Consider the following 14,357-nt stretch of genomic DNA (forward strand, 5'->3'; position numbering starts at 1 on the left):
TGGCACTTAACGGCTTGCTAATATGTTTAATTCAAGTTTAATGAGGGAGCATCTAGTGTTACCCACTACTTTCAATGAGAAATACAAACAATATGCTGTTTTTAGGGGAAAACAAAGCACAGCTAAGGAAACATTCTTCCTAGTTAAGTGCCAAGTTAAGAAAAATAACAGACTAAATCTGTAATGTCAGTCTAATTCATAGCTTGTACTTGAAGTGCTTTTTTTATACCTTCTGCCTAACTTACCTCTGAACTAACACACCAATATGATCTTGTTGGACAAAAGCCGCCCCCTCGTTAACCTTTTGCGCTTTTAACAATGCACTCTGTATATTGTTCATAGCATTGAGAAGATCATCAGAGATGCTTTTCTGCAAAGGATAAGACAAGTCATTTAGGACCGGGGAGGCCAGTTCTTTTTGTCAGTCATCTGAAAATATTGTTTGAAGGTGAAACGACTCACATTAGAAGCATAGGCCAGGATATTGCTTGCTGCCTCCACAATGGTGATGGCTGCAGTGTGTATTTCTTTCTTGTTATCTTTGCCAGCATCCAAGAGGAGGGAGGAGCTGAGACTTGCAACCATTAATGAAGCCTCTTTCTAGTGGTGGGAGGCAACATTACTCAGATAATCATAAAGACACATTTCTAGGGCCTCAGTTCTGATACCCAACCCCCAGTACACATACAAATTACAGACAGGGCTGAGCAAATGTCTTTTAAACAAACATTGCTCTTCATTAACTTTATCAGTTAAAGTTAAATCAGGATTTATCTGTCCTTGTCCTTTGTCATTTTAATTGTCCTTTCTGATCATATCTGTGCCCTTAGTAAAATAGACCTACACCTATCCTCAACAAAAGAGTGGCTAAAGTGCGCTGGATCAATTGTCAATTGTCAGGATTTAATTACCTCCGCCAACGGAGTTGGACTGGGGTTATGTTTTCACCCGGTTCTGTCTGTCTGTTTGTCTGCTAGCAGGTTAACTCCAAAAGTTATTAACGGATTTGCATGAAAATTTGTGGAAGGTTTGGTCATGGGGCAAGCAAGAACTAATTAACTTTTCACACCAATTGGCCAAAGGGGTGTGTGGTAATGGGCGTGGCTTCTCATAAAAAGGCATGTAACTTCCGAATGGTAATCGGTTGGTAATGGGGCATGGAAGAAATTATTAGCTTTTAGTGAACATCTGACGTGGAACTGGCATATATAGATAATTAGTGAAGTTTATACACAAATTCAATCAGGAAGACTACTTAAATCCACCCACCTCTAGTTTCATTCATGCTTTCTCTTTACCCAATCAGAGTTGGTGAATACTTTCCCTCTTTTTTCAGAGAACCAGTTAGTTAGCCGTCACTTTCCCACTCTTTTTCAGAGAGCCGATTGTCTAAGTGGCAGGGAGTATATACAAGTCACCTGCTATGTTGTTGTGCTACTCACAGAACTATGCTGTATGCTGCTGTCATTCCAGTCACTGTGCTTACCTTCGCCCCTCCTCCACCCCACCACCACCAACATCAAGGCTCCCGAGGAAGTTAGCAGTACATCCATGGATGTACTGCTAACTTCATGAATGGGAGGAGTTTCATCATGGAGCTTACACCAAAGTTTCCAACATGTTTTGCTTCTGAATAAAGTTTTCATTTGAGCATTCAACCTAGTCTCTCCTGACTGAACCTCCCTCCTCTGCCTTAATTTTCTTTTCTGAGGCCACCCCAAGATGCTTTTTAGGAGACCCTTTGGGGGGCCTGTGTCCCACGTTGGGAAGAACTGTTCTGTGATGCTGACCATGATGTCACATTCTAATGTTGATGTGTGGGGTTTTACTGTACCTGGGCAGAGAGGCTGAGTTCAGTGCCTTTCTTGACGATCCCAGCCAGCCCTCTGGCCATCACCTGAACCTGCTGCGGAGTCTTGCTGGGATCGTCTGTCACCACGCTCATCATTCCGTTCAGCATCTGCTCACGAAGCTTCCAGAGACATCCACAACAAGTTTGCTTTTCAAGCATTTACATATTTAAGACAACATATTTAATGAATCCATTCAAATAAGAATCACTTCCACTCCACTGACGTATCTAAAATGTTCTCTTATCACTGAGTGCAGCTATATATTCTCATTGTGGGTCACAGATCTGTCATCTCAAAACCAAATGCCTACCTTGCCTTAACCAATACACTGCAAAGTCCATCTTAACAATCATTCATTCTGGTATAGTACCCTAAAATCTTTATCAAGTTTCCACTGCAAATAAACTTGGTTGAAGGATTTTCTTGAATCAAGTTACATGCCATATGCCTTATTTTCTGATAATGTCATTTGTTTCAAGAAAATTCTCATAACAAGTGAATGCATCTCTTCCATCCATCTGTAGCGTTTTTTCACTTGTTATGAGGAAAACAGGATTTTAAATCATTATCTAGAACAACAATCTCATACCCTTTTTACACCAAAATTAGCGCGTAAATGCAGGTTTTTAAAATTTGACCTGGGAATGAATGCCGATTGTACCCTTTCACACTGAAGACAAAAGCCAGATGATAGTGGGTTTTTTGACCAGTGTGAAAGGGGCTTCAGTGATCTATTTCACTCCTGTGTGCATTGTGTGCTATCCGTATACCTTTTGCCTAGCAGCTTTTTGTGATTTATCAGATTGGCCATTGAGTATTGCAGCCACAGAGTGGAACATCTGTCCCAGAGTTTCTCCTGACAGCAGGCCTTGGTCCTTTAACTGAGCCACAGTATCCTTCACTGCAGACTGGAGGTCCTTGACTGAGGAGCTGGAGTTTGCTGCGGAGTCCAGCACCTGAGGAGAAACAATGAAATAAAAGAACGGCAGTTTTCTTACAGTAGTGTAATGGAGAGGTACAGTCTATCTCTCTCAGCTCTTATTCTATTATTGTTCCCAATGCTTCTCTCTGACATGATCATTCAACAGTTACAGGAATATTTTAAGGGCACTACGGCTGATGCTTTCACTCTTTACTCTTACTTGCTTTTAATATACATGATGTAGGAATTGAAGCTTATTCTACTGTTGCACTGTAAGTCACTCTGGATGAGAGCTTCGGCTAAATGTTTAAAATGTAAGTGTAATGTTGTTTCAGTGGAGCATATTTCTCTTATATGAAATCCTTACTAGAGCAATTTTGTTTTTTTAAATGAATTAAAAAATATACATGGTCTGACAAGAAGCAAATTTTACTACCATGGGAACAATGTTGAAACCATTCAAACACATTTTTTATCGTAATTAAAAAAAAAATCTGAAAATGTGGCATCTGGAAAATACTAATTCCTTTCTTAATTACTAAACAGCGTGATTTTGGGAGGTACAATACATATTGATATTCATCTAAGAGCAATGACACACGTTTTATTTATTTATTTTATATCTTTTTTTAATATTTTTTTTTTACAAACCTGTGTAGTTATGGTGGTGCTGAATGTGTCCTTGCCAGTTTTTGCAGTTGCCACGATAGTCAGGCTATAATTGGAAATGCTCGCCCCAGAAGGAAGGAATACAGACTTTACCTCATTTTTCTTACTACAACGCAGATGCTTACCTGAAATTGAGAGCAAACAGATATGTTTCAAACAGGAAGATAGCCCTTGGCAAGACTAACAAAGTTCTGGAAGAATAATCCATAAAGAATGGATGTGCAATGTATTTTAGTGAATATGGTAACTTTGAGATTTTTACAGTTTGATAATTCTGTCCACTGACCCCAGAAACTTTGCCATGCTGGAACACTTACCCTCATCAGTCTTAAAACAGTACTGGCAGTTAGGACAGGAAATTTCAGTCTTGCAGGTTATATTGAAAGCATCAAGGACAGTTCCATTTGGAGGTGATATGCTACATGAAAGGCTGCCAGAGTTCCCAGAAGCTGCAGAAGAACCTTTAGTGGTGCTGCCAGAGTTCTCAGAAGTTGCAGAAGAACTTTTAGTGGCGCTGCCAGAGTTGCCGGAAGTTGCAGAAGGAGTTTTCGTGGCGGTAGTGATACTGCCAGGTGATTTATTTGCAGTGCCAGCAGTGGCTCCAGAGGGTTTTTGTGGAGTGGCTTTGGGTTTGGCTGTCGTAACAGAGCCGAACGGTGTTTTGGTGATAGCAGCTGGATTCTTTGCAGACGATGATATCTTTATGGTGTATGTTGAAAATAAAGGTTTATTTTTACCTGCGGGATATGAGATAATGATGATGTGTGATCAAAATGAAATGAAGGATTCTGCAAGGTGTATTTTGTAAAATCAGGTTTGTTACAGTTAATGAAATAGTGATGATGGCTCATAATCAGGTTGCGGTCAAAACAGGAAAAACTCTCCAAATTGAAGTGGGTCTGCACTGGCGACCCAAATGAGAAACCTACTCTCAACCTTGATCCTTCATCATCTCAGTAGTTTTGTGATGTGGGCATGGAAAAAAAATTGGCCTGTGACTCATTTTGAAGAAAAGCTGCTTTAGAGGGCTTGGCCAGCTCTAATCACTGCTGATAGAATTTAAATAATCACACCCCAATAGGTTGAAGAGCATGACAATGATGTTAGCCATATATCCATTTGCCTGGTACCATCCAAACTGATTATTCATGGAGCAAACTCTAATACTGTGCCAAACACGTTTCCCACTGCCATCATAAATATGAGTGGAGCAAAATTATGCCAGAAAATACAGATTACAGATGCCCTATCACTGCTGATAAGGGATCTTTATGCTGGTAATATACAGTACCTTAGTATAGTGGTGCCCTCTATCTTTTTTCTTTTTTTTGTATTGTTTTATTATTTTAACTTTAATATCATATCCAAAAATAACCTTTTGCAGTAATGTGAGAACAATTAACCCCTGGGGGGGGTTAAGTTTTCATCTGAGAATACTTTATTCATTCAGTAATAAAGGTATATCATCAAGTTTTTTGACATTTTAGATGTTAAAATTTCCTTTCTAAAAACTATACAGCAGCCATGACATACTTTTACTGAGTAATGTATACTCACTATAAGCCACCACAACGACATCCTGATCCTTTGACTTGGCCATTGTAAGGTAGTTATGTTTCACAGTGTACTCAATGCCGCCATCTTGTTTCTCTATAAGTGGCTTTTTCTTTTTGTCTTTGTAGCAGCTCTTCGTCTCAGCCTGTACAAATAATTATTATTCAAAATCGCTTCCTCAATAAACATTTTTTTAATAAACAAGTTTTTAATCAAACAATTTTAACAACAAATCATCTAATCTTAAAATTCTGCAAACTCTCATCAAATCAGAAATAATGTAGCTACTCGATTTGCTGATTTGTCAGACTTACTTCCCATTTGTTATTCTGTCTTGGATCCTCAATATTCCAAACGACTTGACAATCATCACATTCCAATTTAATTTTTACGTCTGTGTTCTCATTCACTGGGTCACACCCCGCCTCACAACTGAAACAAACATAGTTTTAGTATGACAGATCAAAACCAGTGACATATCACACGCACAAAATATTTCAAATCTCCAGTTTGCTGTCTAGTATAACCATGTATTTCACTGATTTGAAACAAAAACCTAATTCTTCATTGTACTCCAAGGTCAATCAACAGTTTCAATTTAGGGAGGCCTACATAATGTGCTGTGGTAATTCATGATTTGGAAATGTTCACATTGCAAAAAAGCCTTTTACTCTCACACTCAGTGCTGAAATTTTATCCTAAAAGACGTGAAATACTTATTTTTTTCCAATGAAGTGAAGAATTTTCGGAATCATGTGATATTAGTGCGGACGTGGCAGATCACACCACTTGTTTCAAAGACATCAGATGATTCAAGCATATTCAAGGGTGCTCCACCCTTTTTGGATTTTTTCACTAAGATAATATTGTAGGATGTACAATTCTGAATCAGATTTGGTGGTAAGAACATGGCTGATCCTTATGAATGTCAGTGATCAGATAAGATCAGTTTCAAAAATGGAAATGGATAAATACCTTAGCTTGTTTTTGATGAATTTGGGCATAAAAGTGATACATATGGATGCAGTGTCCGGCGCTTTCTTTTTTTCCTTCGTCGCCTTAACCTTATATTTAAAATATTGAAATGGATCTGGTAGGCAATTTCCTTTGATGGTATGAGTCTCTGTCTGCCATTTTCCTTGGCATTTACAAGGGTGCTCTGTGGTTTAAAGTGGATAAAAGTCATTATATTACTGCAATAGCAATTGACAGACAGATTTAAAAAAACATTTAGGACCAATGACCAGCTTGTAAAACATTCTGATATTAGTCTGCACATACTCTACTTCTTTTTCAGTGTTTTACTAATTAATAGAAACTTTTAAGATTATGATTTTCTGCCATTGGTTTGATCCCGTCATTTTCAAAGTACTTATCAGAAGAGGAACGCTGCATGGGCTTCAAACATGTTCACTGAAGGTGCTCATTGGAAATGTGGGCAGTCCATATATAGAGGAAAAAAGAAGAAAAAATCCAAGGTACTCTCCTCTGTATAAAGTTAAAAAAGCCTTTATTCTTGGCTATTTCCTGTTAAAATGTTAGAAAATGGAGCAACAGATTGCAGCCTTCTTCAGGCTGCAAAGAACAATGAAATGTATAGGAAGCTACAAACACAGGTGTATATAATTAGACAGAGACTGACTGCTTCTCCAATCTGCCTGAAATAGTTTAGACAGGCAAACAAGGCAACTGGCACCTCAAGGAAAAGAACCAGATGGTGCGTTTCATTAGTCATTTCAACCTGCCCTGTTGACTTCCCCTCTGCACTTCCCCTCGGGGGAATCCCCGTCGCCATCTTAAGTGCCATTCCATTACTCTTATAACTGAAGTGAACTTCCTGAGATCGACCCTTCGAGGGCCGAGGGAGTGAGTCAACAACGATGTAGACTTCACAAGTGCATATTTCCCAGGATGCATTGTGATCGTCCGTCAATTCTGGTGCACAAACAGGTGATAAATATACATGCAAGTAAACAAACAATATTTAGAAGATTTAGACATATTTATGAAATTAACTCATCTGCAATATTTCATTACTCATTGTTCAGTGTAATTTTTATTATTTATTCTTATTATTAATTATTAGGCCTGCTTAAGGGAAAGTGCGTTCCGTTTCAAATATTCTGCTCCCCCTCAGACCCTGCCCCCCTGCTGTGCAAGTGGCCACTCGCCTTACGTATGGTGCTACGTATTACCAAGTGCCGAGGGGAAATGAAGGAGGGCTTGTTAAATGTTAAAAAGGTATGATTCTTACTGCATTCCCACTCCAACTCCCAATCTTTTTTCTTTCTGTCTTTTTCAGGGGATCCACCCTTTACTCCAAGTTCGATACTTTCACTGGTGTCAGAAACCGTGTCTGAAGGTTTTGCAGTGATTTTTATTTTTGGAGATCTGGCAACTCTAACATGTTTCTCTCTCTGAAAATGAGAACAAAATTTTGCATTTGTAAATAACGCAGTATGCATTGTTTAAAATGTAAGAAAAAGACAGAGACTATGGCAGTAAAAAGCAATGCGGGCAAAATAAGGAGGGTTGAAGGGGGAAAACATCCTCTCTATTAACCCAAAATAAGTGACACAACCCCCCTTAAAAAAAAGTGAATAAAACTGTTTACCAGTCCAACATCACCATTGTTAAATTTCCACAAATCGTCATCATGACTGTTTGGTTTGAGGACTGAATGAATGGCGCAGGAAGCAATGCTAAGCGTATCCACATCCACTTCCACAGAGGAGAAGACATTCCACGCTCTGAGTTTCACTTGTAAAGATCCTGGAACAAAACATTTTGTTATGAAAAAGGATATTAAACTGTTCTGGAGCCTTACAGTGGACCTCATGTATCAATATTTCTGCACATATAAACTGCTAAAACATGATAAAATGCTGATGCAAAACTGTAATAATGTTTTAAACTCATTATTAGATGTCTAATTTGCAACTGATCTTCAATTATTGGATTTATTAAATGTTTTACACAGAATTTTGCTAGTATTTTGCCTGATAAGTGGCCCAATTAACTTTTTTATGAATATTTGATACCTTGAATTGGGTTTCTGATGTGATAAATTTCCTTCTGTGTGTTCTGCAGCATTTCTCTAGTCTCAGAGAAGCAGCTGCTGTCTCCAGTCAGAGAGAAGAGGAGCAGCACAGGCACTCCCCGCTCGAGGGAAACACTGACATTGAGATCTGGAGACTGAGGACAGTCACCCTCCTCTGCTACTACCAAGGCCTGCAGCCCTGCTACCTCCTCCAACACACACACCTGCAGTATACACACAGTTAGAACGGAATTATTTCATATGATTATTGTAAAACCTTCGGTGACTTCCAATAATCCAAACAACTGTTGGACATTTGTTACAGTTCAGTATAATTACAACCTTGAACACTTCTGAAAAAAAAAATGAAAAAAAAAACAAAACATGGTAAAATAGATAAATAGATACATAATGTGTTATAGTAATTCATGATTTCGTAATGTTCCCATTGCGAAAAAGCCTTTTAATCTTGTATTCAAGTCTTAAAATTGTATTTATCCTAAAATAAGTCTGGTTATTTTACTTGTTTTTCAATGCAGTTTCATTTGTTCCAAGAATTTTCTGAATCATGTGACGTTATTATCAATATAGCAGATTAAGGTCAATTGTTTCCCTTTCATATCATTATTCTAAAACTGCCACATGGGCTGTAAAACTTTAGAGGACTTGCACAGTTCTTCATAACATTGTGATATGGGAATAGCCTTGGTGCACTACAAGAGAAGGGCAATTATTTCCCTTTAAGTTTACCATTCTAAAATTGCAATTGGTTTTAAAGCCAACAAAGGTCTTTGATAACATTGCCATAGGAATAACCTTGGTGCAGTACAAGAGCATCAGGGAGTGGGTGAGTTTCCATGGTGAATCATTTCTCAGGAGACATCTCAGACACTCATGGACCGATCAAGATGAAACTTGGAGGGATGATGCATCTTCACACTGTGTCCCATTGTTTAAAAAAAATCACTGATTGGCCTAATGGGGGCACTAGAATTAACGGTCAAAATTTTGAAAACAAACATGATATTTCAGATACAACTGGTAAAATTTTGAGGAAACTTGGAGGTACGACGCATCTTCACACTGTGTTCTGCCGTTTAAAATAAATTACACTAATTGGCCTGATAGGGCACTATAATTAAAGGCCACAATTTCTAACTTTGAAAGGCCTTAACTCCGGCACTGAAAGTCCGATTGGCACTGAACCTGCTACACAAATCCAGCTGTCCTTACAAACTACACTGATTGGCCTAATGAGGCCGCTATAATCAAAGATCAAAATTTTAAACTAAAACATATCTCAGACACCACTAGTGTGAATATGACAAAACATGGGAGGGATGATGCATTTTTGATACTGTGTGCTGGCTTTTAAAAAGCATACACTGATTGGCCTAATTGGGACTTTTAAAGGCCATGACTGCTACACCACCGGTCTGATGGGAGGATGCATCTTGTTACTGACTGGCCCAAGTGGTGCCTGCATCATTAATGGACAACATGTTTACTTGTTCTATTTGCATTTACCTGCAGGTCTGTTGACACTCCAGGGAATGTGACCATGTTTGATGCATGAATGGTCAGCTGGTGGCAGCCAAGCCCGAGCTGCTCCACCGTCTCTGGACTCACTGTGATGTTGTGGGGGATGATTCCTCTGACCACTGATGAATTGGACAACAACATTTCTCCACTCTGGATCCTGTAGGTCATATTTGTACCTGCCAGAAGAAAAGCAGAGAGAGAGAAGCTTACACAGCATACAAATCACAGTTAAAAATCAAATGTTAAATTCACGAAAAAGTAAGAATAAAATACAAATACACCAAAACTGGATGTTTTCAGCCGTGATATCAGATTGGATGACAAGAATCCATTTTTGCTTATCTTGGTTCCACCTACCCGCTTCCACTTCCATTTGAATCTGAAATGGTCTGCCATAAAGGGCTTTGCAGTTTGCTACATCTAATGACAGGTTCATAGCGTAGCACTTGATAACACCAAACTCTGTGACACGGTCTTGAATGGTAATTATTTTCTGAGCTGTAATGTGTATCTCATTGCTGGTACATTCCGCCCCCACCACAAATACACTGGGATGAATGTATTTGTGCACCACACTGCTCTCCAACCTGGGGGGAAATAAGCAAATGTAGAGATGATTTGTGGTGACTACATCCCTTATACTTTCTAGAGAGAAAACATTCTTTCAGGTTACATCTTATACTCACCCCCACAAACCCCTCGTCTACCTGCATTTATCTTTGCTCTTACTCATCCATTAATTCTACAAAATGAAACCCTGTTGTTCTTTGCAAGACTGCTAGCAATATGGGATTCACAAATAATGACTTTCTCTGCTGTTGAAATTATTGTATTCACTCTGGATAAGACCATCAGCTAAATGCATAAATTGTAAACAAATACATGGCATCCACCCAGCAACATAAATACTTTGACTTTATTTTAAATGGCCCTAGTCAGTAATATAGTCTGGGAATTTCTATAAGTTGCTGCTCACCCATCTGGACTGTTCAGATAAATAATGTGTCCATCTCCAGTACTCAGCTTGCAGGTGAGGTCACCCCAGAAGGAACGGAGCAGCCACTTCACGCTGATGGTAACATCGTCAAAGACAGCAGCTAGCTCGCTCATTGACAAATTGAGTCCTGCGGGAAAGAAATGACTAAAAATGGGGGGCAGTGCACTTAACCCACTGGCCTCCCAAAGAGCAGAAAAGCATACTGTAGATCTTTAACATGGCAGCTATCATCTCAGCAGATAGCAAACACGCAGAGAGACTACAGAGATAATTGAACACACCAGCAACAAGGCTGTCTTTCTTTTTCTCTCTCTTTTTCTCTCTTTAAATCTCATTTGTCATTTGTTCTTCTCTCAGGTTGTCTTGCATCACTTCCACCTTTCCCTCATTTGCTCTCTGCAAGTGATAATCGCCCAAATTGCTTTTGCTGATTTTGAAAAAAATAATCAGGATTAAAAATACAAAAGTGATTCATTCAGTTCAGCAGTTATTGATGGAGCTGGTGTTATCGTGATTCCTTAAAGCCCAACATCTCAAATTATGAGTGTCAAACATTGTGTTCATGAAAAGGGATGGTGCCATTTGTCAGCATAAAAAAAACCCAAATTGATGCTTTTATGAAAATATAATTGATTTTCATGCTTCATATCCACTTTAAGTCTGTGATACTTATAAGACAAACAACCCCCTGTATAAAGAAGTATCAATTATATTTTCATTCAGTTCATTCAATAGTCTACCCACCTTTTTATTTACCACCACATCACTGTATGGGACAGAGAAGTTGATTGGTCATAATGCTAGGACCAAGTTATGGGTATAGTGAGAGGGTGAGGTGAGGAACAGTCAGACCAGACCGTCAGCTCTGGCATAGATGTAGCAGTTGTCTTTCCCCTTTGAAACATTTTTAGAAACAGACTTGATTTGAATTATCTGTGCTACTGACCATCTTTGCAGTGATAATCCACAGACAGGTAGCTCCCCAGCCCAGGACACGGATCAACAAGGGAGTCCACAGCCACTGCAGCCTGGCAGACCTGCCGTCCCTGACACTGACCTAGGGGAAAGAAATACATGGGGAGCTGATCCATGTATTAATATCCCACAGCAATGGTTTTGACATTATGGAAAGCTCTACAAGCCCAAACTACAATTTAAAATTTTCAGTCCTGGTGTCCAAGATGATGACGTTGTTCAAGTGGGGGAAAGAAAGGTTAGTGCTTCAACAACTGGGGCAGAGGTACAACCTTAAATTTAATTGAGATCTAGCAGAGAAAATCGTCTTGACGCTCTATTAATAAGATGATTTCAAGGTCACTAGGGTTGGTTGAGTGATTTTTTGGGCGATTTTTGGGGGGATTTTTGTCATTTTATTTTGCTAATTTAATGGTCTAATTTAATGGTAAATAATTAACCTGTAAAGCGCAATTCAAAGCGTGCGCGAATAGGAACTGGCAGTTGGAGTTGGGCCATATTATGCACATTCTTGTTGCACTGATTTCCGACGAGTCTTTCACAAAACAGGGCAGTGAGTGACTAAATGACAATTAAGCCGCCTTTAGTGGTTGCTGTCCGATCGATTGGTGCTGAAAAGCAACTTCAATTCATAAATCATATTTGAGAACTAGACCAAAAGCTGTATGTGTAGTTGTGCACCCTGATCATTTAATAGCATAATATGTTATCCCCACCTGTTTGTTCATTTGGAGGCTGCAAGTGGAGGCGTCCTTCATCTGACGCCATCGGACAGCTGTTCAGCCTGTCTTTACAGCTTATTGCTTAGCAACAGGCACTACTTGTTTGCAAAGACGGCAAATTACTTCATTTAGGTCCTTTGGCTTGCCAGTTTTGTCTGGTTTAAAACCAAAATAATACCAAATAGGGGATTTTGTATTCTTTTTGGCAACAAGCTCTTCCATTATTGTTCACTGAAGATGGCGTGTGGGGCGCCCCTTGCGCGCGCCGCACACACACCTGTGTGAATATATCAGCAATCGCCGGTTGATGGGCTGACGGTGGCCGGTTGGAAAATTTTAACATATCACCCAACCCTAATGGTCACCTGAAATATGCAAATGAATTGCAAGGAAAAAAAATCTCAATTCAACTAGCAATAAAGTGCAATATTTTGGCACACCCTACACCCCTAAATAACACCTTACAAAGTCACTATCATCATTTTAAAACAAGGTCTGTGCTAAATGTCGTTTGCAGTAGTGATTTGTGCTGTGTGCTCTCTGTTCATGACATCGATATCACACTGCCTGAAATGCATATATGAAACACTAGTTTGCTTGTGCCATTGCTTAAATCCAAGAGTCAATATTTACTCTGATGTGGCTTGATTTCATTTATGTATCTTACAGCCTATTAAAGCTATTAAGCTTTTATTGTGTGGCTTTGCTTCCATGTTTGTCCTGACGGGCAATCGTTCTTTGCAAATTCTGGCCTCTCTGTGACACAATATTCCTTTGTTATATCTGGCAATCATTTCCTTCAAAAGTGGAATTGAATTTCATTACAGCTTCCATCCATGCAGAACCTGTCTTTGAAGCTGTGTTTGTTTTTCTACTCAAGCAGTAGTTCAGCTGATTAAATGAAAGGAACCATTAGGAAGCTAAGAGAGTGGTTATTATGCAAATCAGATCAAGTAACAGTTATCCAAATATCAATTATCAGAACAAGACTGACAACTCAATAATAGGGAATCAAGGCTTTTTGTTGTTGTGTTTGTTGGTGTTTACCTGCTAATGAATCTACAATGTCCATCCAGCCGCACTGTGTGGATGTTGTTGGGGGGGTGAGTGTGGATCGACAGTAGTGAACTGTCTTACGACCGTAGAAGCCACCATCTATCTCTATCACTTGACCAGAGCTGCAATGCAGAGCGGCATTATGACCTGCACACATGATGGACCTCCCAGACTCTGGGAAGAGTAAAAACAGTACAGACACTTCATCTCAGACTGATACAGTATGCAGTTAGAGCATTTCTTTTTTTTCAGTGTTTAAGTCAGAATACATACCAAACTGGCAGACAAAGTGCAGTTTTTTGCTACAGTCTCCTGTGGCCTCCCACTGGAAGGCGGAGTTTCTCAGGATGTGTCCACAACCTGCTGCTGTCTGTGGGCGGCTCACCCAGTTAGAATAGCTGATTTCTGAACCATCCAGCCAAGAGAGAGGGCCTGAGGATGGGAGAGCACACTGCTGAACATGACACATGCCATTTAATGGATACTTTTAAGTGCCTCAGTTTTACGAGTGCCAAGCTAGGGTGGCCTTCATGGGAATCAAACTCAGATCATATTTTTCAAATATGATAATAATGGCCTTTCTGCTTTCTTAGATAGAATGCATCACCATAGTGTTAATATATAGTAGCCAATGTTTTCATGATTACTTTTATAGCCTTTATTGGTTTTCTTAAAAGCCAAACAATGCTGAGTGACAGGACACAGTAGTAGTAGTAGAAGTAGTAGTAGTAATTCATCTGTATGCAAAACCACTTATTTTCCTGACAGAAATACAGTTTTCAAGGGCAAAAGGGAAAAACAACATACAACACATTCAATCACAGTTAAAGGCCAGTCTAGTAATACCAATGAAGCATGCAATATACTCAGCATCATGCAGCATATTTTATAAAGCAGCATTCATTAGTTTAACATTGACAGTACTATAATCTGTCTGGTCAGTCTACAGTATGCTCATGAGGCCATCAGGGAGAATATGGTCCACATCATGCACATCACAACCACATCACAACTAGTGGTGATTTTG

General features: G+C 39.3%; 1 protein-coding gene across 1 annotated transcript in view; it reads right to left on the bottom strand.

Annotated features, from left to right (window-relative positions):
• The window catches only part of LOC139655559 (polycystin-1-like protein 2), a 42,615-nt gene that overhangs the window by 26,986 nt on the left and 1,272 nt on the right, over positions 1-14,357 (bottom strand). The window contains exons 2-17 of the mRNA XM_071532993.1: positions 13,604-13,762; positions 13,322-13,504; positions 11,524-11,634; positions 10,557-10,704; positions 9,938-10,167; positions 9,566-9,756; positions 8,040-8,262; positions 5,974-6,157; positions 5,313-5,430; positions 5,002-5,143; positions 3,762-4,181; positions 3,427-3,569; positions 2,624-2,809; positions 1,835-1,972; positions 463-600; positions 246-370 (exon numbers count right to left, since the gene is read on the bottom strand). Of these exons, the coding sequence (XP_071389094.1) occupies positions 246-370; positions 463-600; positions 1,835-1,972; positions 2,624-2,809; positions 3,427-3,569; positions 3,762-4,181; positions 5,002-5,143; positions 5,313-5,430; positions 5,974-6,157; positions 8,040-8,262; positions 9,566-9,756; positions 9,938-10,167; positions 10,557-10,704; positions 11,524-11,634; positions 13,322-13,504; positions 13,604-13,762 (2,839 nt within the window). The remainder of the gene's footprint in view (positions 1-245; positions 371-462; positions 601-1,834; positions 1,973-2,623; positions 2,810-3,426; positions 3,570-3,761; positions 4,182-5,001; positions 5,144-5,312; positions 5,431-5,973; positions 6,158-8,039; positions 8,263-9,565; positions 9,757-9,937; positions 10,168-10,556; positions 10,705-11,523; positions 11,635-13,321; positions 13,505-13,603; positions 13,763-14,357) is intronic.

The sequence above is a fragment of the Centroberyx affinis genome, unplaced genomic scaffold (genome assembly GCF_046629955.1).
Source record: "Centroberyx affinis isolate AG114_WGS23_722 - 3 ecotype Tasmania unplaced genomic scaffold, CSIRO-AGI_Caff_v1 ptg002305l_1, whole genome shotgun sequence".
Lineage (NCBI taxonomy): Eukaryota > Metazoa > Chordata > Actinopteri > Beryciformes > Berycidae > Centroberyx > Centroberyx affinis.